The sequence below is a fragment of the Sphaerodactylus townsendi genome, linkage group LG07, assembly GCF_021028975.2.
Source record: "Sphaerodactylus townsendi isolate TG3544 linkage group LG07, MPM_Stown_v2.3, whole genome shotgun sequence".
NCBI classification, from domain to species: domain Eukaryota; kingdom Metazoa; phylum Chordata; class Lepidosauria; order Squamata; family Sphaerodactylidae; genus Sphaerodactylus; species Sphaerodactylus townsendi.
The window spans coordinates 790,596-817,351 of NC_059431.1; the positions used below are offsets into that span (position 1 = coordinate 790,596).

The following is a 26,756-nucleotide window of genomic DNA, read 5'->3' on the forward strand; positions in this document are numbered from 1 at the left end:
TGCAGAGCTCACTGTCTGCTCCCCCTCTCGGTTTATTTTCATCATTTCTGTGTGTTTTTTTTTAAATTGTTGGGAGTAAAATCTTGAAAGCATTGGTTCATTCCGGACATGCAGAATAATGCACTTTCAAACTGCTTTCAGTGCTCTTGCGAAGCTGTCGCGGAATGGCAAAATCCTTGCAAACAGATGTGAGAAGTGTATTTATTCGAGGCTTTTCGGCGAATCACTGGGGTGCTATTATTGGTTTCCGGGCTGTATGGCCGTGTTCCAGCGGCGGTCTCTCCTGGCGTTTCGCCTGCATAGCCTTCGATCCTCTGAAGATGCCAGCCACAGATGCAATGGCGTCGAGCATCTAAAGCTACTGACTCTCTGGCTCCTAACCGGTGTATAGTGGTTTGAAGCGCATTGGCCCCACTAGTGTGTGGAAGGGGCCATTGATTATAGATGAAATTGTAGCAAGCACTGAAGCACACCAAAGTGAGGGTGAGTGATCCCGAGCATTATGATGAGGTTGAAAACGTTTTCAGTATTTTGGGTGTGTGTTGGGCGGGAAGAATATTGAATAACTCTATTGATAATCAGAAGCTTGCTCACCGAGTTTGCTGTTCAAAGAAAGGATCCAAATTTGAGCTGAGGAGAAATTTCTGTTCCCCTCGATTACTTTTGCTGGTGAAGGAACGAAAGAACCGGTGAGTGTGTGTGTGTGTGTGGGGGGGGGGAGGTTACTTCTTCCTGTAAACGCCACGTGGTCCTTGACTGACAATTTGGTTGCTTTGGGGAGTAAGGGATGGACCCCCTGTTAAGAGATGGAAGAGACGGACCCACGGAAGTCACCAGCGGCTATTTTAATGGCAGCCTGTTTCAACTCTCTACCACCAACATGATGGGGCCGGGTAGGACTCCGAAGCGAACTCAGGATGAATTATATAGCTGTCCCTTTCTGCTCCTCCGCTCTTTCTGAAGTGACTCGTAGGCCAGCTGGCAGGGGACAGAAAAAGGAGAGTTAGAAGGGACAGAGGAAGGATTCCCTCCCCCTTAACTTAAGAACATAAGAACATAAGAACTAGCCTGCTGGATCAGACCAGAGTCCATCTGAACTCTCTGCTACTACGCAGTGTACCAGGTGCCTTTGGAGATACTTACCGCAGGGGTAGAAAGCAATGGCCTTCTGCTGCTGCTGCTAACTCCTGAGCACCTGAGGATGCCTGAAGCATTTGCAATCTCAGATCAAGGAGGATCAAGATGGGTAATACATAAATGGAGCTTCTGCTCCATAAATCTGTCCCAGCCCTTTTAAAGCTATCGAGGTTGATGGCGTCCACCACCTCCTAATGGCAGCATATTCCAAACACCAATCACCGTTGCTGAAGAGTGATTTCCCTTTTATTAGTCCTAATTCTTCCCCAGCATTTTCAATGGATGCCCTGGTTCTAGTATTGGGAGAAAGAGAGAACAATTTCTCTCTGTCAACATTTTCTACCCCATGCATAATTTTATAGACTTCAATCCTATCCCCCCTCAGACGTCTCCTCTCCAAACTAAAGAGTCCCAAACGCTGCAGCCTCTCCTCATAAGGAAGGTGCTCCAATCCTTCAGTCATCCTCGTTGCCCTTCTCTACACTTTTTTCCATATAGCGATATCCTTTTTTGAGATCGTGACAGAGAACTGAACACAGTACTCAAGAGATGCGATTACGCACCACTGCTTTATATAAGGGCATGACAATCTTTGCAGTTTTGACCCTTTTTTGACCCTTCTACGCAAGAAGGTCTGCTGACCAGACTCAGCAATAGTCCGTGAACGTCTGAAGTGCCAGAGTTGGACACTTCTGGTTCATACAAGCTCCGCCTCCCCATCTTTGCTCTTGTATTGACCAACTAGGGCTGCAGTCCTTAAGTGGTATTCCAACCAGGTTTGCCAACCTCCAGGTGAGGTCTGGAGATCTCCCAGAGCGACCACTGCTCTTCAGTTCTCTTGGGGTAAATGGCTCCTTTGGAGGGTGGGCCGTACAGCACTGGATGCCGCAGAAGCCCCTCCCTTCCCCAAACTCCACCTTCCACAGGCTCCACCCCAAATCTCCAGGAATTTTCTAACCCAGAGTTGGCAAGCCTACTTCCAAGAGGAAACTCACAGAAACATCAGCCGCAGGGTGAGGGGCTTATCTCCTTTTATTATTTTAAGAAGGGGTTTGGTTATCCCCTTTCTCTCCTGGTAGAGATTATCTATTAAACACCCTGTGAGAATTAGGTGGAAGGACTGAGAGAGCTCGGCTGTGACTAGCCCAAGGTCACTCTTAACCTCCTGCGCCACTGCAGTTTGTATTACTGTGTTTCCCCGAAAATAAGACAGTGTCTTATATTAATTTTTGCTCCCAAAGATGTGCTATGTCTTATTTTCAGGGGATGTCTTATATTTCTGTGTTCTGTTCGTTGGGCATGCTTCCAAACAAAAACTTTGCTACGTCTTACTTTCGGGGGATGTGTTATATTTAGCACTTCAGCAAAACCTCTACTACGTCTTATTTTCGAGGGATGTCTTATTTTCGGGGAAACGGTATCATCTGATTAAAAGTTTGTTTAGCTGGTTATTTTCCAAAACATTCCTCTCTCTTTTTTCTGCATTTTGATATGGGGGTCATTTGTGGGGCAGGTGAGTGGGTGGGTTGTTGCTTTATGACCGAAATTAGGAGCCAGCCAATGAGAGCCGTGCACGTCTGGTTTCAAGGTGTCTCTCCGCTCACTCCCCCAGCAACTGCCTGAATACCAAGCTGGCGTTTGTGCCGCCACATTGAATGTCCTCACGAGGCTATGTCCATGCAATATGGGTCAGGTGGAGACACTCGATCGTACCCTCTTTCATTGTGTAAGGTTTGCAAAAATCAGAATGTCACAATCTGCACTTATCCCATTTCTGTATAACAATCTAACTGATGCTCTTAAGATACCTATGCTTTTGAATGGCGGATCCCACAGTGTGTGAGAATGTAGCAAAATTTCTGCTAACAATAATGAGCGTGAAGTCACAGATGAATACCAACCAATACATATTATTACGCTGACCCACATATAGCCAGCAGTTATTTTGCTAGCTTCTGTCAGTATCGATGTGATTTAGGAGTGAGTTAACTTAGCTGAAGAATGTCACTAAGGTTACAGAAGGACCGTAATATATTTTATTTAGTATTTTAGTACCAGTGTCTATAATTGTGAGCAATAATGGGCAAATTTTGTATGCTGATTTTGTATGTTTATTTTATGCCAATAAAGGCTTGTGACTGAATGTCCTCACCACCAAAGTTAGGACAAATGAGGAACAAGATAAGACGAAGACCAGGAAGAAGAGCTTGGATTTATACCCCACCTTTCTCTCCTGCAAGGAGAATCAAGGTGGCTTAGAAACTCCCTTCCCTTCCCTCTCCTCACAACAGACGGCCCCTTCTGCAAATGCAAAATAATGCGTTTTCAAACCACTTTCACAACTGTTTGCAAGTGGATTTTGCCATTCTGCACAGCTTCAAAGAGCACTGAAAGCAGTTTGAAAGTGCATTATTCTGCATGTGCGGAAGGACCCCTTGTGAGGCAGGTGGGGCTGAGAATTTGGAGGGAACGATGACTGGGCCAAGGTCACCCAGCAGGCTTCATGTGTAGGAGAGGGGAAACAGATCCAGTTCACCGGATAAGGGTCCGCCACTCATGAAGAGGTCGCGAGAATCAAGCCAGTTCTCCGGATGAGGGGTTACCTGTTCTTAACCACTTCATGCGCTGGCTGGAGCGATCGCGGGCTGAGCGAGCTGGCTGCAACGAGCTCTGGCGGCCCGGCCTTCCAGCCAGCCATGAGATCTTAGCAGTCAGACTGAGCAAATTTGCAGAGATTAGCAGGCTGGCAGGGGCAATGTTCCAAACAGAAATGCCTATACTGCTTGTTCAAGGCAATTTGCAACCTCCTCCTTTCCCACCCCCAGGTAGGGTTGCCATGTCCCACCCAGAGGTGGGATCCAGCAGCTTCTCCAGTTCCCAAGAGTGGGGTACTAACTGTTTGTGTGTGCCGAGAGGGGGTTACTAATTGGGTCTGCTTTTCCGTTAGAAATCCCATTAGGTCAAAATCGCATAAAGTCCTGTGTTGTTTCCTATGTGGCTGGCTAGCGAAGGTCGAAAACGGGATAATTCTCCCTGTTGGGCTGTTTTAAAAACATGTTTTAGAAATACGGTAAAGTTCCTTGTTTCAGGAAAGTATCCTTCTTTTGATTTCTAGAAACAAAATTAAGTATTTGAAAGTATTAAGTATTTGACAGGCAGTCGGAGGGAAAGTAGTTGTTTCTGTTGGCGGTAGGCGATGGGACTTGCTAGAATGAGTTTGAATTATGGACGAAGAAGATACCAGCTGGAGTGAGGAACTTTACAGTAGAGTTTTTTACAGCAACAGAAATTATTAATGCCCGCCCTGGAATGCCCGACCACACCCGTGGGTGCCCACGCCCAGCCCCATTGGCTTCGCCACTGTTTGAATCCCACCACCAAAGGGGCCTGTTACTAAAATTTTTTGGATCCCACCACTGGTCCCACCCAGCCAGCAGTGAGGAATGGGTTGGGGCTACCAGGTCCAGCAGAGAAAACTCCTGGGGACTGGGGCTGGGAAGGGACGAGAAACATCAGGGCTGGGGATGGAGACCCAGAAACCCCACCCGTTCCCTCCGAAGCTGCGGCAGGCTGGGTCTCCTGTGCATGGAGTGGGGTTGGGGATTTGGGCACTGGGATCACGAAACACCTGGGCTGGAAGCCACAGGAATCAGGGAGTGGGAGGCCATGTGGGACGCGGGGTGGGGGGGCTGCCACGGCTGAGAGCCACAGGCGCAGGCTAAAAGAACAAAGTGAAGAGGGGTTTGGGACACTTTCCTCCGCAGGAGCCTCCCAGGAACCCCAATCTCTTGCAGAAACACTAAGTGGGGTGGGGCTGGAGGCAGCCCAGGGTCTTGGCAGAATGGGAGTGAGAGCCATCCACAGGGCTACAGATCGAAGCCTCCATTTCAGAGCTGAGAATCCAAACCACGGTTCCTCCGGGCCAGGCCGCCAACCTCCCTACGCCACTGCTGCTCCCTATTGGATCAAGCTATGTTTTAGCCTCTGATGCGCAGTTTAACATATATTGATAGCCAGACCTGTTGCCTCTGAATGAGTATCCAACTTCTTAAATCAAAAATCTACTCTCTAGGTTTAATACTTAGAAGATCTGTATGCTGTCACCGAGGAATTCTGCAAACAACAAAAGCAGACTTCTAGAGCAGGAATATATACCTTGTTGGGGCAAAGGAAATAAATCATGCTCACCCTTTCTGTCGGAATAACACCAGAACAGACGCGTGGCCGGTTATCTTGAACTATTAACTGAACTAACAGAGATGGATTATTACAAGGGCCAGATGCAATACTTTTCCATCGGCCATTACAAAGAGATGCATTACTATCTATCCCTCTCCAGGATTGGTCTGTCCACACTGTAAAACAAGTGGAGACTCTTGCTCACATTATACTTGACTGTCAATATGTGGGCATTAGGAATTTCTCTCTCTAGTGGTCTTAGACAAACCTGAAGGAGACTCTGACAACTCTGTTGTGGGCTTTGTTAAATAACACAGAGGCCGTGCTCTTGGAAAAAGTAGCAACATTTCTTTTACAAGTGACAGAATTTTCTAAGTAACGTCCAATGCTAGATACAGTTTATCTGTCTGTGTTTTGAATGTACTTTTGATTTGTACTTCAGGAATCTCTGTAACGCTCTGGAGCCTATTTTAACATGCCTAATAAAGGTTGTTGTATTGTTGACCGTGGGTCAGTCTCAGGATACAGTTGGCCAACTCTGGGTTGGAAAATTACTTGGGATCGGAATGGAGACCACGGAAGGTGGTGGTTGAACAGGCGGCTGTTCTAGAGGATAACCACAAACCACATGAAGAGCTGACCACACCTTTTGGACCTCCTGTGACCTGGGCTTCAGGTGACCCATAGAAGGGAGCAGGAAGCAGTGGGCCACTGCAGTTCTGCACGGCAACAAAAGAACCCCCCCCCCAACAGCACCCCCCCCACACACATTTTTAAGTCATTGAAGAGAAGCAGAGTTCCTCTTCAAGAAGACTCGAAGGGGCTTACAAACGGCTTTCACTTCCTCTCCCCACAACAGACACCTCGCGAGGCAGGTGGGGCTGAGAGAGTTCTGAGAGAACTGTGACGGGCTCAAGATCACCCAGCAGGCTTCAAGCGCAGGAGTGGGGGAACACATCCAGTTCACCAGATAAGAGTTTGCCACCCATGCAGAGGAGTTGGGGGGAATCAAACCCAGTTCTCCAGATTAAAGTCCGTTGTTCATGCGTAGGAGTGGGGAAACAAACCCAGTTCACCAGATAAGACTCCGCCTGCTCTTCACCACTACACCATGCCGGCTCTCGGGCATTGTAACGCATGACTGCAGCGAATGACATTTCTCTTGTAACTCTATAACCGAACCCGGATTTTGGTTCCTTACTTAAGGTTATCACGGGAAGAAGAAGGGCGAATTGAACATACGTGCACAAAGTGCCATCTGCAGTGGTGAGGTAAGTAATATGAAATTCCTGCAAAGAGGCGGCCGTTTAAGGAAGAAAGACCTCACTGCCTGAACATATTTTGTACAAAGGGGCCTCTTTTCCTTTGAAAGATTTTAAAGAGAAATTCTTCCTTTCTTGCCTCAGCACGCTGCAAGAGAAGAAGAGTTTGGATTTAAAACCCCCTTTCTCTCTCCTATGGGAGACTCCAAGGGAGCTTGGCCTCCTCCCCACCCCAAAACAAACACCCGTGTAGCGAAGAGCTCAGAAGGGCAGCTGACTGGCCAAGGTCACCCAGCTGGCACGTGCTGGAGTGCACGAGCTAATCTAGTTCCCCAGATAAGCCTCCACAGCTCAAGTGGCAGACCGGGGAATCAAACCCAGTTCCCCAGATTAGAGCGCACCTACTCTTAACCACTACACCACGCAGGCTCTCAAGACAGGGGTGGATGGTTGTACACTGCCAATACACACCCACAGCCCTCAAGAGTAGGTGGTATACAAAATAGTGATAGATAGATAGATAGATAGATAGATATAGATAGATAGATAGATGAATGAATGCAGATAGATAGATAGATAGATAGATAGATAGATAGATAGATAGATAGATAGATAGATAGATAGATAGATAGATAGATAGATAGATAGATAGATAGATAGATAGATAGATAGATAGATAGATAGATGATTGATGATTGATGATTGATGATAGATGATAGATAGATGATAGACAGATGACAGACAGACAGACAGACAGACAGGCAGGTAGGTAGGTAGGTAGGTAGGAGATAGATAGGTAGGTAGGAGATAGATAGACAGACAGACAGACAGACAGACAGACAGACAGACAGACAGACAGACACACAGACACACAGACACACAGACACACAGACACACAGATAGATAGATTCCTTAAGATGAACCGGACCATCAGCCTGTGACAGTATTGCCTACTCAGACTGGCAGCTGCTCCCCAGAGTCTCAGCTAGAAGGTCTTTCACATCACTTAATACTTCATCCTTTTATCTGGAGATGCCGGGGACTGAACCTGTGTCCTTGTGTGTGCAAAGCAGAGGTTCTTCCACCGCGTCACAGCCAGTGGCATAGTGAGGGGGAAGCAAGGGGGCTGGACCCCCAGGCATCACTTCCTTGAGGGAACGTTGCTTCCACACAACTGCACCCCGGCTCACGCTCCCCCCCCCCCCTGGAGTTCGAGGCAGGGGTGGGATTGAACTGCTACCAGTGGGCTTTGCCCTGCCCCCACAGTCCCACCTGGAGTGGGAACCAGCGCTGGGCTGGCAGGTGGAGCATGGGGCGGAGCCTACCTCCAGTCAGGTGGAGCTTGGGGGCGGAGCCAATAGTATGAAGCTAGAGGCGTCCAGCCCCCTGTGCTCAGTCTGAACCTGGCCTCAGAGACGCTTGGGTCAAGCTTCAAACTGCTGCTATTTAAAGCCGGACCCCAGAAAGCTGAGGTCAGCATCGAACAGGCTCACCGTGCCCCCAATCTCCCACATGGAGATCAGGGCAGGAGAGCACCATCCGGCTCCATACCTCCAACTCAGGGCTGGGCAGGTTCCACTGCAGGTGCACCCCACCATGGAGTCCCAGCCAGGGGTGCACAGCTGGGGTGGGAGGGCCCCAGCCCGGGGGGTAGGAACCTGAGGCTTTCGAGAAGCATCTTGACTCTTCACCCCTTGCACTGTGGCTCCGCGAGCGAGCAGCCGGCCCCACATCCTTGCCCACCCTGCAGGCAACGGGGGCTGACCAACTGCCATGGTGCGTGGGCAGCGCCCGCGAGCTTCCCCTCTCCACCGCCCTGTTGGGCCGAGTGAGGCCTTCCGGCCGAGGACAGCTGCCCGGCTTCATGCCGGCGCATCGTAAGCTTCCAGAATGGCCAGGAGTAAAAGGTGAAAACCCCCCTATATATATAGTGTTCATCCTTTATTTTAAATGTCCAAGGTATTTCTCGGCTCCAAGTGTTTTCTTTTCCCATGGAAAACGGGTCCAAATGGCTCTTTGAGTGTTAAAGGTTCCCTACCCCTTGGCTAGCCCCAGGGGTCACATTGTAAAGCTACGCCCCGGGCCACAATCCCTCTCATTTCAGAATAGAAGAGAAAGAGGTGGGAGGAATGGATGGTACCGAAGCTCCCTTGCTGGATATGACATAAAAGTCCCTGCGTTGCATTTTTAGCAGCAACCGTGTCTCTGCTTCTAAAGGAAACAGCCTTGCCCCCGTTTCCTCTGGACAAGCCGTCTTCAGACATAAGACACCCGCTACGCCCATGGAAGCTCCATTTGCTAGCATGGATCATAATCCTTGATAGATCTATCCTCCAAGGACTTCTCTAATCGTTCAATTAAAGCCATCTGAACTACTGGCCACAAACCACATCCTGTGGCCGTGGGTTCCATTAGTTAATTATAAACAATTGCACAGAGATGAGAGGAAGCAACTGATGCCAGGAAGGAGTTTGCTCTACAAAGTGATTCGGGCTTGATTCGGGAAAGCATTCAACAATGAAAATAAAAATCCCCGTTGATTTACAGAGCTCCGAGTCCCCTTTCATCCAATTAAAGTGACGGGGGTACAGAAATATGTGAAACAGATACATGGCCTGGAAAGGAAGGGGAGGGAGAACTTTGGCGGTCTCGGGAGCCTTTGGGTGCAAGCTGCTAGGCAGAAATTACCGGGGGGCGTGTGCCCATTGGGCAAGGTGGCGGCTGCCCGGGCACTTATGGGGGGGGGGGGCATCAAGAATGCAGGGTTCACTTTTGGGTATTTTAGTGGTTTTCCATTTTTGGCCTGCAGGGGGTGCAGTTTTTAGGCTAGCTGCACCAAACTTTCAGCGTATCATCAGGAGACTGTCCTTATGCTACCCCCCAAGTTTAGTGAGGCTTGGTTTAGGGAGTCCAAAGTTATGGACTCCCCAGAAATTATCCCCATTGTTTCCAATGGGAACTAATAGGAGATGGGGGCTACAGTTTTGAGGGTCCATAACTTTGGCCCCCCTGAACCAAACTGCCCCAATCCAGGGTACATCGTGGGGCAGTCTCTATGGCTGTAGTTTGAGACGTGCCTTCAGAAATGTGCCCCAGCCTGCAACCCCATTGACAGCAATGCAGAAAACTCAATGCAGAACAAAGATTCTTGGTAAATTTCTGGGATGTTCCTGCAGGGGGTGCATTTTTGGACCAAAATTTCAGGATATTATCTGGAGACTGTCCTGATGGGACCCCCCAAGTTTGGTGCGGTTTGGTTCAGGGGGTCCAAAGTTATGGATCCTCAAAAGGGTAGCCCCCATCTCCTTAGCCCGGGGGGGGGGGCATCCAACTCAGGTTTTGCCCAGGGCTACAGTTTGCCTCGTTACGCCCCTGGAAATTACACCTGTTTATGTCCAGCATAAAGGGTACAGTTTAAATCTGCAGACAGATATGATTAACGGAATGGGGTGCAATATTGAATCAACCACTAGTTGGAGCAAAACATGGATCAGAACTCCTCTCGAAGAAACCACTAAGGAAAATATGAATGTAGAAAACCACCCAGACGGTCAATACCCTACCCCACCCCCAGCAGATTTAAGAAGCCAGGAAAGGCAAGGGTCATTCAAACAGGTGGTTTGCCTTGGACCGAACAAAGTGAAAAATACACTTCTTCTGTGATTTTAAATTCTGTAGCTAGGTTCCTTTTAGGAACTTTGGAATAATACCTGTGATGGTTTTATGTATGGAACATTTGTCTGGATAATGCTGGTTGTTGTATTGGTATTATGCCTAATAAAGGTTTCATGTATGTATTTGATTTGACCCCCACCCAGCCCCGCCCAACTCAAGCTCCAGAGCTTGGTGGAAAATGTATACTTAAGGACTGGTGCACGGCAGCAGCATCCCAAATGCAGCGAAAGAAAGGACATTCGATGTCCTTTCGGCCTCTTTCACCACCTCCTTAAGGATAAGGTGACCAACAGATCAACTTTTGGTGCACTCATGCTCCCTTAGCGTGTCCCATGTCGAGGTTTAAAATTGTCGATTAGGCAATGGCTGCTCCCCTCTTTGACATTAATGGCATCCTCCTGCTGCCGCACTGCCTTCTGGAAGCTTCCCTGTTTCCTGATAGAACATAAAAAAACCCAGCGTTACAGGAGTAAATCTGGTACCTTAAGGGTGTGGATCGATATCCCCTGGAAGCCTTCCCTGGTTGCCGGGAGCCACATTGACGTCCCCTCCCTTTCCAGCCTCTTGAGAAGAACCCGGAATTACGAACTGCTAACCGCCAGACACCCACAATCTTCTCAACTAGATGGCTGATCTGCTGCTCGTTGCTGGGCGCTCCGTCCATAGTAGTCCATTCCCGCAAGCAGTAGTGGCGGTGCAGAGAACTTGTGAAATTGCCCTTGGTAGGGCATCCCTGCCGGGATGGTATTAGCGGTGAGGGTGGATTGGCGAGCGAAGCTGCTTCGGAGGATAAACTGTTCAGCATGTTCACCCGCGACTTCACCGGCTCACCAGATATTGGGGGGGTGGGGTCAGGGTTAGAGAGAGCCACGCAACATGTTATGCACCCCATATGGATAATCACTTTGGCATCTATGGCCTATCACGTGAAGGTGGCAACGTTTGGCACTCAGATGTTATGGACTACAATTCCCATCAGCCTCTTCAACATGGCCAATTGGCCTGCTGGAAAGAGGCTGATAGTCCATCTAATTAAATGAAGGTGGGATCCAGCAGGTTCTCACCAGTTCCTGAGAGTGGGTTACTAATTATTTGAGTGTGCCGAGAGGGGGTTACTAATTGGGTCTGCTTTTCCTGTGAGAACCTGCTGGATCCCACCTCTGCTCCTATCTCTCTTCCATGGCCTTGGGGATGGACTTTTCACTATTCTACTTCCCTTGCCAGGTTTCGCGAATGGGAAGGAGATTAGCGTGAGCTCGAAGGGAAGCAGGGGTTGGGTATGTGAGGGGTTAGAACCGGCTTTGACAAAGCCAGACACCTGTCATTCATTTAAATAAAAGTCTTCTGAACTTCTGAAGATCCAGAGCCTGTCATTGAATGGAATCATAGATCTGACACTCCCCAGATGACAGAGATTAGGTCCCTCTGGAGAAAATGGATGCTTTTGGAGGGTGGGCTTGGGGCAGAGTACCCCACTGAGGTGCCCATCCTCCCCAGACTCCAACCCCCAAAGTTCCAGGAGTTTCCTAACTTGGAGCTGGAAAATCTACCCCTTTATCCCCGACCTGTGGCCAGGGGGAGCTGGCTACTTTATGCCCTCTTCCTTCACCCTTGCATTAGGGCTTCATTTGCCAAAATTAGGGGTTCATGTGCCAAATTTTGACACAGAGAATTTTTTCTCTCTTTCCCACAATACTAGAACCAGGGGGCATCCGGTAGAAAATGCTGGGGAAAGAGTAGGACTGAAACACTTCTTCTTCACTTAGCGTGTGATTGGTGTTTGGAATATGCCGCAGGGCGTTGATGACGCAATGCTGTGGTAGCTTTAAAAGGGGCTTGGACAGATTGATGGAGGAGAAGTCGATCTATGGCTACCCATCTTGATCCTCCTTGATCTGAGGTTGGAAATGCCTTAGCAGACCAGGCAGTGGTGGGATCAAAACGGCAGTAACAGGTTCCCTCGCCAGCCCTCGGCAAAGGGGGCGAAGTACCTGGGCAAACCTGAGCCCTGGGCAAAACCTGAGTGGGATGCCCCCCCCCCATGGGCAGCCACCCCACCACGACCCCAACAATTTTTTTTTGCACCAGGTCATTTCTAAATCATCATCCCATTATAGAAGATGCCCCAACTCACAAATCTGAGCACAGCCATGGTGAAACACACAGGTTCTTTGATAGAGACTGGTGAAATAAAAGGTACGAAAGGCTGAGAATCCATGAATTGCAGTACCTGAAAGGGATTAACCCAGTTCAGGGAGTTACATTATTAGTTGCAATTGCTATATGGAACCTTCACGTTCAAAGGCAGGATGCCTCTCGGGGAGGCGAGGGCGTGGAGATGGAAAAGCGGACCCAATTAGTAACCCCCTCTCGGCACACACAAATAATTAGTAACCCACTCTCGGGAACTGGTGAGAACCTGCTGGATCCCACCTCTGAGACCAGGTGCTCGGGAGCAGAAGCAGCAGAAAGCCATTGCTTTCACCTCCTGCATGTGAGCTCCCAAAGGCACCTGGTGGGCCACTGCGAGTAGCAGAATGCTGGACTAGATAGACTCTGGTCTGACCCAGCAGGCTAGTTCTTATGTTCTTATGTTCTTATGATTGGTCTTTGGAATCTGCTGCCACAGGAGGTGGTGATGGCCACCAACCTGGATAGCTTTAAAAGGGGCTTGGACAGATTTATGGAGGAGAAGTCGATCTATGGCAGTGGTGGCGAACCTTTGGCACTCCAGATGTTATGGACTACAATTCCCATAAGCCCCTGCCAACATGGCCAATTGGCCATGCTGGTAGGGGCTGATGGGAATTGTAGTCCATAATATCTGGAGTGCCAAAGGTTCGCCACCACGGATCTATGGCTACCAATCTTGATCCTCCTTGATCTCAGATTGCAAATGCCTTAGCAGACCAGGTTCCCAGGAGCAGAAGCAGCAGCAGCAGAAGGCCATTGCTTTCACCTCCTGCAGGTGAGCTCCCAAAGGCACCTGGTGGGCCACTGCGAGAAGCAGAGAGCTGGACTAGATGGACTTTGGTCTGATCCAGCTGGCTTTTTCTTATGTTCTTATGTTCTTACCGTAACTGTTGAGACGTTCCGGTTTTGGAGGGTACTGCATGGGCATCCCGTGAAGTATCGTCTGCATCCCAGCATCCTGCAAGGAAAGATCGGACGGCGTGAAATGCTTCGGACACCGAATCCCAGAAAGAATGCAGCAAGTCATCTGGGGCGCCGCAAAGTTGGGTGTGTTGGATTAAGCAGCAAAGGGGGAAATGGGAGGTGGGTCGGCCAACCGTGTTCTGATGTCATGACATTTTTAGCTAGCTGGAAGCGACATCATCACAACGCATCACAACGCAGAGGCCACCCCGTGCCTTGATGACATCACTTCCAGTTACAGGGCTGAAACTGACGTTGTGGGACGACATTCCGTTGAGTCTTTGGGCGTGATCTTCTAGAAGTTGCCAGCCCAGGGCAACTTTACTGCCCTCTCCAAGGGTTGGCAACTCTAAAATATAGCTCAATCTTTCACACCAGTCTGGTAATATGTAGGAAAATACCACTTTCAGGGCTAAAGAAGAAGAAGAAGAGTTTGGATTTATACCACCCCCCCTTTCTCTCCTGCAGGAGACTCAAAGGGGCTTACAATCTCCTTGCCCTTCCCCCCTCACAACAAACACCCTGTGTGGTGGGTTCGGCTGAGAGAGCTCCGAGAAGCTGTGACTAGCCCAAGGTCACCCATCTGGTGTGTGGGGGAGTGCCCAGGCTAATCTGAATTCCCCAGATCAGCCTCCACAGCTCAGGCGGCAGAGCTGGGAATCAAACCCGGTTCCTCCAGATTAGATGCACGAGCTCTTAACCTCCTACGCCACTGCTGTGTTTCCCCCCTCCCCTAGAAATGCTGCTCTTCCCCCGCTCTCCCCGGCTAGCAAAGGGTAGCCAGTTTCCAAGGGGGTCAGAGAAGGATTACCCTGGGTATCCGCGGAAGGTAGGTGGTGTATCTGTTCCATGTCGCGCTGTTGTAGGGCCCGGTCCTCCACGTCGCGTACCGGTCATCACCAACAAAGATTGGATTGTACCTCTCTGCGATCGAAAGAGAAGAGAAATGTCAACAGGAGTGAAGGACAGAATGCCGGGAGGTGCCATCAAGGAAGGACTTGTGAGTCTGAGACAAGGCAGGGATTGGCAGGGAACATGGAAGGCCCATGGGGCACGCGGGGCACACCCATCTGGAGGGACAACATGTTCCTGTGAAGACGCATCTCTTGTTTGGGAAATTCCTGGAGATGTGGAGGTGGAGCTTGAGAAATGGGATATGATGATGCACTTTTTGGAGTCCACCAAGAGATCAGCTGTAATTCTGGAAGATCTCTAGATCTCCAATTACTTCGCCCTAGTAGCTAGCAGTAGAAGAAGAGTTTGGATTTATACCCACTGCCTTTCTCTTCTGTTAGGAGACTCAAGGTGGCTCACAAGCTCCTTTCCCTTCCTCTCCCCCCAACAGACACCTGGTGAGGTAGGTGCGGCTGAGAGAGTTCTGAGAGAACTGTGACTGGCCCAAGGTCACCCAGCAGGAATGTAAGAGTGTGGAAACACATCTGGTTCACCAGATAAGATTATATGGTGTGCACCCAGGGGCACGTGACACTCCATGTCCCTATGGGTGGTATGCCCCTGATTTGGAGACGGGCAGGGGATTGTTCCCATTGGCAGCAGAGGAGAAGACTCGCAATAAAGGGGAAAAGTTATGAGTGGAAAGTACCGGCTGGATATTAAGATTTTTTAAAAATTCAGTTGTGGTATCGTTTGCCTGGGGAGAGAGTGAGCACCCCCTCACTGGCAATCACCAAGCAGCGGTTGGATGCACTCTAGTTAGGGGTGCTCTAGACCAAACAGGGGGTTGGACTAGATGGCCTATATGCTACAGAGTCCATTTATTGCTTCAAGGTTCGTGACCTAATGCAGAGTTGAGTTTACAGGGGATGGGGAAAGACGTGGCAGGACTCACCCTCTTCCCTGGTCACCCAGTATTTGTACGGCCGATAAGCAGTTGGTTCGATGGAGTTCTTGTACGTGTACTCCTGAACTGCATTCTTCACCATCTTCTCCAGATGCGCCTGATCCACCTGGTTGTCCAGTCTGGGAACCGTCAAACCCTTAAAAGCGGCAAGGAGATATATCAGCACGTTGCAGAAGAGCTTTCAAGATCATGGGCATTGCGGGGGGTGGGGGCCGGGGGGGGGATGGATGATGATGAATTATAGTCTGATCCGCCCAGCGGTGGGATCCAAAAATTTTAGTAACAGGTTCCCATGGTGGTGGGATTCAAACTGTGGTGTGGCGCCAATGGGGCTGGGCGGGGCACGACCGGGGCGTGGCCGGGCATTCCGGGGGCGGGGCATTCCTGGGCGGGGCTGTGGCAAGGACGCAGCCGCTGCACCGGTCCTTGGGCGGGAAACGAATGCATGCAGGCGCAAGCTGCCACGCATGTCGGTGCACCTCCTGCTAGACTGCTTCCAGGTCTGCGCGCTACTGCTGAGAGGAGGGGCGTAACTAAGGCAAAAATCAGGTGGTGAAATCACCCATTAGTAACCCCCTCTCGACACACACAAATAATTAGTCACCTACTCTCGGGAACCTGTGAGAACCTGCTGGATCCCACCTCTGGATCTGCCCCGACAAGCTCAGAGTACAGAGTATCTTCACACCAGCCCTATGAGGAATTTATTTACTAGCAATAAAGTCTGTTGTGCAAAACATTACAGTGGGCTCTAGAAAACCGTTGGTGGCAGGAGCAGCAAGGAGCCTGGATAGTTTTTTTCCAATTTATCTTTACCGCAAGGTTAACATAAAGAAAATACAAAAACATATGGCAGCATATAAAGAAGTGAAACGATAGCAAAGGGGATTTCTCCGTTGTTACAAATATTTCTAGTTATGTAATCTTAAACAAAGCAAATGTCATTCATTGACTACAGTAGAAGAGGGATAATTTTTTTAAAAAACTGAGGAGATATCCAAAAGGCCAGAGATAGCTGAACGGCACTACAATTCCCAGAAGTCTCTGCAATTTGAAGAACGGAGAGTTGCAGTTGCATGTGTGCACTTGAGTCTCCCAGAGCGGGGGCTGATGAGAAGTGTAGTCTGTGATCATCTGGAAGGCAGAGGGGTTTGGTCCTCCTGGATGATTACGGACTACACTTCCCATCAGCCCCCACTGTAAAAAGCGAGTCAACTGAAACACGCTGGGCATTTATATAGAAGGATATCCCACTTTTCTTTGCTCACTCGCATCCCCGTCACCTTTTTATGTGACCATTTCTATTTTTTTTATTGGGGGGGGGGTAATCTTTGATGGATTGAGTATAGAAGGTGTAGAGAGAATCGCAGCACAAAATGTGAAGAGCTGAAGTTTGTTTGTTTGTTTATTGCTTCAATTTCTATACCGCCCGATCCCCAAAGGGCTCCAGGCGGTGAACAACATAATTCAAAACATTAACAGGAGCAAATCCTATAAATACAATACATAGGCTCCATCAGTAAAACATCTTAAAATTTCATATAAACAGCGGTCATATAAACAGTTAGCAAATAAACAAGAGGCAGCCAAACCCCAATTAAAACCTACCCCCCAAAAGGGGGGGACGGTAGGCCCCTCAATATGAGGGGCTCTGATGTAAAAGTGCCAGGCAAAGAGCAGTGGGGGGGGCACCACATCAGTGGCTGGACAATCCAAAGGCCCGGTAGAACAGCGTCTTACAGGCCCTGCGGAACTCTCCAAGGTCCCGCAGGGCCCGGACAGCTGGAGGAAGGGTGTTCCACCAGGCTGGGGCCAGGGCTGTAAAAGTCCCGGCCCGTGTGGAGGCCAGCCGCATCATTGAGGGGCCGGGGACCACCAGCAGATTGGCCTCTGCTGAACGCAGAGGCCGAGTAGGGACATATGGGGTAATGCGGTCTCTCAGGTACGAGGGTCCCAGGCCGCGTAAGGCCTTCAAGGTCAAAACCCACACCTTGAAGATGATCCGGAACTCAACCGGGAGCCAATGCAGCTGACGCAACACAGGCTGGACGTGCTCTCTAAAGGCGCCTCCTGTGAGCAAATGCCTTGATGCCCCATCCAAGACGCAACCCTTCCTCTCAGAGCTCCCCGGTCACCTGAGCCACACCACCAGCCTGCTTTCTTCCTGAAAGGACTCTCACCCACAGACACCATCTGGACTTCTGTCTGCAGAAACTCACAGGTTTTTTTTTACCTTGGAGAGAGGCAACTGGTCGGTCCAGGCCTTGAGAGAAGGCTCCGAGTAGCTCTCTTTAGTCAGACACGGCACTCGGTAGGAGTCCTTGTAGGTGCTGATGGGGGTGCTCGTTTTATGCGCAAAAAGAAACATCTTGCCAAAGGCTCTTTGAAAAGGCCGCCTCGGAGCTCAAGGAAAGATCTAGGACTCTGAAGATTCCTAGCAAAAAAAGGGGGCTCTGGTGCCGCCCACGGTCGTCTGCAAACCCGCACCACCCTCCGGCGGGTAAGAAAATGAAAAGGGGAGCTTTGCGACTCTAGCAACTAGCTGCAGCCAGCGAAAGCCTCTCAAATCTCACGTCCTCCCCTCTTCCCTGTTACCAGCCCTGCCTGCATCACCTGTGATGTCACAGACAAAGAGGGCAGCCTGGCTCACAGGTGAGCAAGAAAAAGTGTGGTCCAGGCCACGAGGCTAGGGGACGGCGCCAAATGGGTGGCCCTTCAGAACAGGGGAGCCTTTCCCAAGTAAGAACATAAGAACGAGCCAGCTGGATCAGACCAGAGTCCATCTAGTCCAGCTCTCTGCTACTCGCAGTGGCCCACCAGGTGCCTTGGGGAGCTCACGTGCAGGAGGGGAAAGCAATGGCCTTCTGAGGCTGCTGCTGCTCCTGAGCACCTGGTCTGCTAAGGCATTTGCAATCTCAGATCAAAGAGGATCAAGATTGGTAGCCATAAATCGACTTCTCCTCCATAAATCTGTCCAAGCCCTTTTTAAAGCTATCCAGGTGAGTGGCCGTCACCACCTCCTGTGGCAGCATATTCCAAACACCAATCACACGTGGCGTGAAGAAGTGTTTCCTTTTATGAGTCCTAATTCTTCCCCCCAGCATTTTCAATGAATGCCCCCTGGTTCTAGTATTGTGAGAAAGAGAGAACAATTTCTCTCTGTCCACATTTTCTACCCCATGCATAATTTTATGGACTTCAATCACATCCCCCCTCAGACGTCTCCTCTCCAAACTAAAGAGTCCCAAACGCTGCAGCCTCTCCTCATAAGGAAGGTGCTCCAATCCTTCAATCATCCTCGTTGCCCTTCTCTTCACTTTTTCTATTTTGAGTACACAGGGCTGTGGGGGGGGGGGGGTGTTGTAGCTCAGCAGTAGAGCACCCGCTTGGTATGCAGAAGATCTCAGGGTTCAATCCCCATCAACGTCTCCGGTTGAAAAGGAGCAGGCAGTAGATGATAGGACAGCAGCTGCCAGTCAGAGCAGACAATACTGACTTTGACAGATCCATGTTCTGACTCAGTATAAGGCAGCTTCATGGAAAGTCTGCTACTCCTCTCTGCTGGTTCCAGGGGGGAAGAATTAGGACTAATAAAAGGAAACACTTCTTCACGCAACGTGTGATTGGTGTTTGGAATATGCTGCCACAGGAGGTAGTGATGGCCACTCACCTGGATAGCTTTAAAAGGGGCTTGGACAGATTTATGGAGGAGAAGTCGATCTATGGCTACCAATCTTGATCCTCCTTGATCTGAGATTGCAAATGCCTTAGCAGACCAGGTGCTCAGGAGCAGCAGCAGCAGCAGAAGGCCATTGCTTTCACCTTCCTGCATGGGAGTTTTTTTTTCCTGCAAAGGCACCTGGTGGGCCACTGCGAGTAGCAGAGAGCTGGACTAGATGGACTCTGGTCTGATCCAGCAGGCTAGTTCTTATGTTCTTATGTTCTTAGGGGAGGGGCCTGTGGCTCAGTAGAAGAGACTCTGCCTGCAGAAAGGCTCAGGTTCCATCCCCGGCATCACCAGGTATAAAGGACCAGCCAGTAAAGGGTGTGAAAGACTGCCATTCAGGGGTGTACCACCTAGGGGCACATATAGGGTCAAATGTTCCCGGGCTGCGGCCATTTAATCTTGGGGGCAGAAAATCGCCCCCACACCCGTCCTTCTTCCCCCTGGGTCCATACATTGCTTGGTCATGGTGGGGGAGGGCAGTCGCCCATATGGGTGTGTGTGTGTGTGTGTGTGTGTGTAAAACTCAGATTTTGCACTTTGCACTACCTTTTCCCTAGCTACGCCTCTGCTGTCATTATATTCATCATCATTGGATCTTGATTTTCATCATTTGACTCGTGCTGCCAAGACCACCTGTTCTCCGACTACATTATTAATCCCATGCGAGCGTGGAATTATGGCAGCATATCTTCGTCTGCTGATTAATCCCACCCAGAGGAGAGCCTTGGCTACTGCAAGATGTCATGTGCTGCCATCAGCTCTGCTGGAGGGAAGGTTTAAGAATATGGAACGTTCTAAAAGAGTTTGTTCGTGTGACACGCCATCACGGTTGGACGACATTCTGGCAATATTCTCTCGTTGCTCTATGCCCTAAATACAAGAAGATACGCATGAAATACATGAATTCCATTCTCTTGCAATGTTCTCAGTGGCATGAGTGTTATAAGGTACCCAATCTCCTGAACAGCTCTGATGTGCTCTTTTGCGAGACTGTTGCAAATTTTATACTGGAAATTAGTAATTTTAACTGTATTTCTTAACCTTGTTTTGTTTTAAAATTTTGTCCTGTTTTATATGCCAGTAAAGGCTTGTGTTGTTGTTGTTGTTGTTGTGTGTGTGTGTGTGTGTAAAATGTTCCCGGACGCGGTGCCATTACTTGTATCGTGCATTTATCTGTATGCATTGTATTGGCCACACCTTAAAACCCCTACGAGGGGATAGGCGAGTATAATAAATCGAAAAAATAAATAAATAAATAAATAAATAAAACTCAGATTTTGCACTGGGCTACCTTTTCCCTAGCTACGCCTCTGCTGTCATTATATTCATCATCATTATATATCATTATCTTTATATTCTCTCGCACTATTTAGGTCGATGGTTTGGGGGGCGGCTTGGGGACAGGAGGACTGAAGGACAGCCTATTCCAGTGGTGGCGAACCTATGGCACGGGTGCCAGAGGTGGCACTCAGAGCCCTCTCTGTGGGCACACACAAACAGAGTCCCCCCCAACCCCCCCACATCTAGGCTGGCCTGGGCCGCTGGGCTCAATTATTAGCATTAAACCTAAGACCTAGTTTTGGGGAAGCAGTGTAGATAACCCTGTTAAGCGCTGTTAAACCCCACTGATTTTCATGCCAAGAACTAAAGCGCTATCTTTTACCTGGGAGTAAGCTCGTTTGCTGGCAATGGGGCTTGCTTCTGAGTAAACCCTCCTAGGGTCGCGATTCACCCGTTCAAAGAGTAGCACGGTTGCTTCCGTGCAAAGCCACCGACTACCACCAAGCTTACTCCCGAGTAACGCACACCTCGGAGCCAACCGTTGTTTCTAAAGTAAAACCTCAGTGTTCAGGTTTAGTTTTTTAGTTTCATATAATATGAGGGTAGCCAGCCAGAGGTGTCTCTAGGGAAAATGTAGCCCGGTGCAAAATCAGAGTTTGGGTAAACTTCTAGGACCCGCCGGGATGACATTAGTGTTGATATTTGTGAGTTATTTGGGGACCTCTGGTGGGTATCATTTGAATGCCTGCAAGGTTTACAATTGGTGGGGGAACATAAGCATTCTCCGCAGTTGTTTGTTTCACGAGGGGTATCATTGACAGAAGTTAGTAAATTGTTACTACAGCAAGTGTTTGACATGTTTAAACTGTGGCTATGATTTCTAAGTACTTTTGAGTCAGCTGACTTATGGCTGCCCAGAACTGCTGTTGAGAGGTAGCTGTATAATTTATCAAATTGTTAGGCTAGCAAGGGTCTGTAACCTGCGGCTCTCCGGATGTTCATGGACTACAATTCCCATCAGCCCCTGCCGGCACGGCCAATTGGCTTAACGTGGCTGATGGGAACTGTAGCCCATGAACATCTGGAGAGCCGCAGGTTGCAGACCCCTGCGAATGAGCCCACTTTTGCTAAAATAAGTTGTAAGGTTTGGGCTATAAGTAAGGGTTGGCCAGCCATATTTTTTGTTGAAGCATATTTTTTGTTAAAGTGCTTGTCTCAGACGGGGGAGGCCGGCAGACGTGTAGCGACAATGGGGATATTCGAGGCAGCTTGTCTCGGGCACCGCCATTGCCGTCACGTGTTGAAAGCGTGTCGGGGGCAGAGGTGGGATCCAGCAGGTTCTCACAGGTTCCCGATAGTAGGTTACTAATTATTTGTGTGTGCCGAGAGGGGGTTACTAATGGGTGATTTTGCCACGTGATTTTTGCCTTAGTTACGCCCCTCCCCTCAGCAGTAGCGCGCAGAACTTGAAGCAGTCTAGCAGGAGGTGCATCGGCGTGCGTGGCAGCCTGCGCCTGTGTGCATTCGTTTCCTGCCCAAGGACCGGCACAGCAGCTGCGTCCTTGCCACAGCCCCGCCCAGGAATGCCCCACCCCTGGAATGCCCGGCCACGCCCCCATCATGCGCCGCCCAGCCCCATTGGCGCTACGCCACTGTGAATCCAACCACCATGGGAACCTGTTACTAACATTTTTGGATCCCACCACTGGTTGGGGGAGTTTCGGGCATTTAGGGAGCTGGGCGGAAGGGGGCATGCGGTTCATGCCCCGGGCACAGCTCCCCCTCCCTTCATCACTGGAGGCCGGTCCTTGCCGGGAGGCTCCAAAACAGGGTCGTCGTGAACGTTTTATTGGGTTGAATTAACTGGGTCGGCTACTGGCTCTTTAAGCACTTATTCTCCAGTGGGGAAAAGCGATTCTGAATAATAACTGCTTCTGGGGAGGGCTCTTCAGGGTGCAAAGCTGTTAGTGAAATCGGCTGACTCTGCTTTAATTTCAGTTGCTCATTAATGTTTGGCAAGGCTGACCTTTCCTTTCTCCCACAGGTGTCAAACTCGCGGTCCTCCAGATGTTATGGACTACAGTTCCCATCATCCCCTGCCAGCATGATGCTGGTAGGGGATGATGGGTACTGTAGTCCATAACATCTGGAGGACCGCGATTGTGGTTGTGTTTTTGTTGTTGTTAGGCTCTAGGCAGATTAGAATATCGAGCACAGGAAAAATTAGGAGGTTGACTGCCAAAGTCTGTGCTGGCAGATGACTAAAGGAGAAGGCTAAAAGTAGAAGCATAATTACTGCCACTTTTAAGAAGAAGAAGAGGAGTTTGGATTTATATCCCCCCTTTCTCTCCTGCAGGAGACTCAAAGGGGCTGACAATCTCCATTCCCTTCCCCCCTCACAACAAATACCCTGTGAGGTAGGTGGGGCTGAGAGAGCTCCGAGAAGCTGTGACTAGCCCAAGGCCACCCAGCTGGCGTGTGTGGGAGTGCACAGGCTAATCTGAATTCCCCAGATAAGCCTCCACAGCTCAGGCGGCAGAGCTGGGAATCAAACCCGGTTCCTCCAGATCAGAGTGCACCTGCTCTTAACCTCCTACGCCACTGCTGCTCTTAACCTCCTATGCCACTGCTGCTAAGAATTAAAGTTGGCTTTAGGTAGGAAAGTGAATGACAGCAGTATGGTAAGAAAAATACAGCGTACAGAAATGGTACTCAATTTTACTTCGCTGCTGCTGATCTCTGTCTGCTGGAGATCTATTGTAATATTAGGAGATATCCAGGCCCCACCTGGTGGTTGGCAACCCTCATTGCAGCATATTTCCTCAGCTATTCGGCCACATATGTGAACTGAAGCTAATTAAAGTGGGGTAAATCTCAGCCTTTAAGGGGCCACCAGACTTTTTCTTTTTTGGCTGAGACGGGTTCACACAACTATTTATTTTATTTTATTTATTATTTAGATTTTTATACCGCCCTATCCCTAGGCTGACCAGACGTCCCGCTTTTGGCGGGACAGTCCCGCCTTCAAACAATTTGTCCCGCGTCCTGCGGGTTATTTCAATTGTCCCGATTTTTGGGAAGCTGCCGCACTGCCTTCTGGGGTGCAAGGCAGTGCGGCTGCCTCCCGCGTGTGCGGCTGCAGGAGCACGGCCTTCTGGGGCGCTGCTGTTTCCCGCCCTGTCACAGGGCGGGAAACGGCAAGCCCCAGAAGGCAGTGCGCTCCTGCGACCACGTGCTTCTAAGAAGTTTATGCCCTTCCATGTCCATTGAAGCCAACAGACTTAGAAAAGTTTAACACTGCTCAGAATTAAACTGTAAACCAATATGAATTTGGCGTGCTTATTGTACTTTTGTAAATGTATAATAAAACATATAATTTTAAAGAAGTGTTTGTGCCCCCCCAACCAACATCCTGTTGTTCTTTAGGCATCTGCTTCCCCCCCATGAAAAAACACACATACCCTAAGACCACTTGAAACAGCAGCGCCCCAGAAGGCAGTGCACTCCTGCGGCTGCACGCGCGGCTGCATACCCCCCATCCTGGTTCACAAAGGTGACCATCTGGTCCCCTTACCTATCCCCAAGGATACCCTTATACCCTTTTGTCACAAACAGTAATTCCAGTGTGTTGTCAAAGGCTTTCACGGCCAGATTCAACTGGTTCTGGAGGGTTTTCCGGGCTGTGTGGCCGTGGTCTGGTGGATCTTGTTCCTAATATTTCACCTGCATCTGTGGCTGGCATCTTCAGGGGTGTATCCCAGAGAGAAGTCTGTTACATTCCCTTCTCACTGGACGCAGTGCGTAACAGACTTCCCTCTGGGATACACCCCTGACGATGCCAGCCACAGATGCAGGCAAAACGTTAGGAACAAGATCCACCAGACCACGGCCACACAGCCCGGAAAACCCACCAGAACCAATAATTCCTGTGTTCTCACCACAAAAGCCAAACTCGGAGGTTGGGGGCAGAAAATGTTGCTTGGTCCCCGGGGAGAAAAGTGGCATATAAATATCTTAAAATACGAAGGAAAATGCTTGGCTGGAAGATGCATCCTGCCCTATCCTCCCACACGCAGATTGCTCTACTAATGTTAAGCACCACAATGCGAACGACAGGAATTGTTGAAAAGCCACGTTCATTATGAATGAGTCAGGGTTTTTTTTGGGGGGGGGGCTCTCTTTCTCTCTCTTTCTCTCTTTCTCACAATGCTAGAACCAGGGGGCATTCATTGAAAATGCTTGGGGGGAAGAATTAGGACTAATAAAAGGAAACACTTCTTCACGCAACGTGTGATTGGTGTTTGGAAGATGCTGCCACAGGAGGTGGTGATGGCCTCTCACCTGGATAGCTTTAAAAAGGGCTTGGACAGATTGATGGAGGAGAAGTCGATCTATGGCTACCAATCTTGATCCTCTTTGATCTGAGATTGCAAATGCCTTAGCAGACCAGGTGATCGGGAGCAACAGCCGCAGAAGGCCATTGCTTTCACCTCCTGCACGTGAGCTCCCAAAGGCACCTGGTGGGCCACTGCGAGTAGCAGACAGCTGGACTAGATGGACTCTGGTCTGATCCAGCAGGCTCTTTCTTATGTTCTTATGTTCTTAAGGCCATTGCTTTCACCTCCTGCATGTGAGCTCCCAAAGGCACCTGGTGGGCCACTGCGAGTAGCAGAGTGCTGGACTAGATGGACTCTGGTCTGATCCAGCTGGCTTGTTCTTATGTTCTTATGGCTGTCCTGAATGACAGCATTGCTCCCATTATTGGGTTGATGGACGCCGATAATAATTACTCTATCTTTTTGTACTGAACGCTGTATTTTAAGGGGTTTTCGCATTTTATGGTTAATGGAGCCTGTATTAGTTATTTATAATTTGTATTCTGTTCATGTGCTCCATTTGTTCTGTTGTTGTATTTCATGTTGTGCACTGCCCAGAGCCCTTCGGGGGAGGGGTGGTATATAAGACTAATAATAAATAAAATAAATAAAATAAAAATGATTTCTTGGGCCCATTTTACACAGCTCGTTTTTTAGAGGCTGCGGAGAAGAGTAGAAAGGAGGTGTTTTTACATATGGGCCTTATTTCAGTTTTAGGACTTTTAAGGGAGTAGTAATGTCAACCGGTAGAAGGTTAGAATTTAATAGTTTAATAGTTAAATATTATATTATTTATTGTACTGTTTGAACTGTATACTTAAGTGATTTAATACAGTGTCGCGGTTCGATAACTCGTTTACCAGCTTTGTCACTATGTGCTCTACAGTCGAGGTCTATTTTTACTCTATTTTCCATCTTAATTCTTTTTCTTCTTTTTACCATGTTTCCCTGAAAACTAGACAGTGTCTTATATTAATTTTTGCTCCCAAAGATGCGCTATGTCTTATTTTCAGGGGACGTCTTATTTTTCTGTGTTCTGTTCGTCGGGCATGCTTCCAAACAAAAACTTTGCTATGTCTTACTTTCAGGGGATGCCTTATATTTCGCACTTCAGCAAAACCTGTACTATGTCTTATTTTCTGGGGATGTCTTCTATTCGGGGAAACAGGGTAATAGAAAGTCGCCATCTCAGTTTATTCATGTTGTTAATTATGATGTTATATATATTGTTAATTTGCTGTCTGCTGTTATATTTGCTGTTTCTCATGTTATAATCTGTTATTGTTATTATGCTACTATACTGTTTTGCTGCTATATGATGATGTTGTTATGAAATGTTCTGCTGATTATGTTCTGCTTGTTGATGTTTGATATTGTTCATCGGTGTTACCGCCCGATATTTGATTATTGCTGTTGTTATGTTCATTGAAGTCGTACCATGTTGCTGGTCACGGCCCTGAGCTTTTGGGGGAGGGCGGTATATAAATTAAATGACCAAAACCGAGCATTCAGGTTCTTACTGAGATACACCTGGCACGGAGCCGTCATTGCTGGGAAGTTTACCTGCGTCACAAACTTGTTTTCGCTCCAGAGGGCCATCGGGTGCTCCTCGAAGGTCTTCTTGACCGTGTTCGGAGGCCTGTAGGAGTCCGTGTAGGTGCTGATGGGCGTCTTGGTTTTGCGAGAGAAGAGGAACATCTTGAGAGCCTGATGTCCCTTCAGAGATCTGGGACGCCTCCTGCACGCTGACCGCGGGGGAAGTTGGAGGGGTGCAGTTCTTCGGCAGAGGCCTCTGGAGCCCTGATGGCATTTAACCTGGGAACCTTCTCCCTGCGAGCGGTGACAAAGGGCGAGGGGCTCTGCATGCCGGTGGGGCACGGTTGGTGAATGTTTCTTTCCTTGAGGGTCACAGCCCCTTCTCAGCAGCTGGCCTCTGCATCACGGGTGATGTCACAGTCGGGAGGGACAGAGCTGAAGAAGAAGGGCAGCCCAGAGGAGATAGGAGGGTCGTGTGGATGGGGCCGAGAGGGAATGGCCCTGGAACAGGGGAGGGGGGCAGTGGCTCAGCAGAAGAACCTTCGCCTGGAATGCAGAAGGTCCCT

General features: G+C 49.2%; 1 protein-coding gene across 1 annotated transcript; it reads right to left on the bottom strand.

Annotated features, from left to right (window-relative positions):
* Positions 1–844: 844 nt before the first annotated feature.
* On the bottom strand, positions 845–26,352 carry LG07H9orf24 (linkage group 07 C9orf24 homolog). Its single transcript, XM_048503285.1, has 8 exons — positions 26,218–26,352; positions 15,259–15,406; positions 14,221–14,333; positions 13,329–13,404; positions 10,850–11,030; positions 8,072–8,460; positions 5,872–5,922; positions 845–1,039 (listed from the first exon to the last, which is right to left on the bottom strand). Exons 1-8 carry the CDS (start codon positions 26,350–26,352, stop codon positions 870–872), a joined length of 1,263 nt encoding a protein of 420 aa, XP_048359242.1. The 3' UTR covers positions 845–869.
* Between the last annotated feature and the right edge of the window lie 404 nt (positions 26,353–26,756).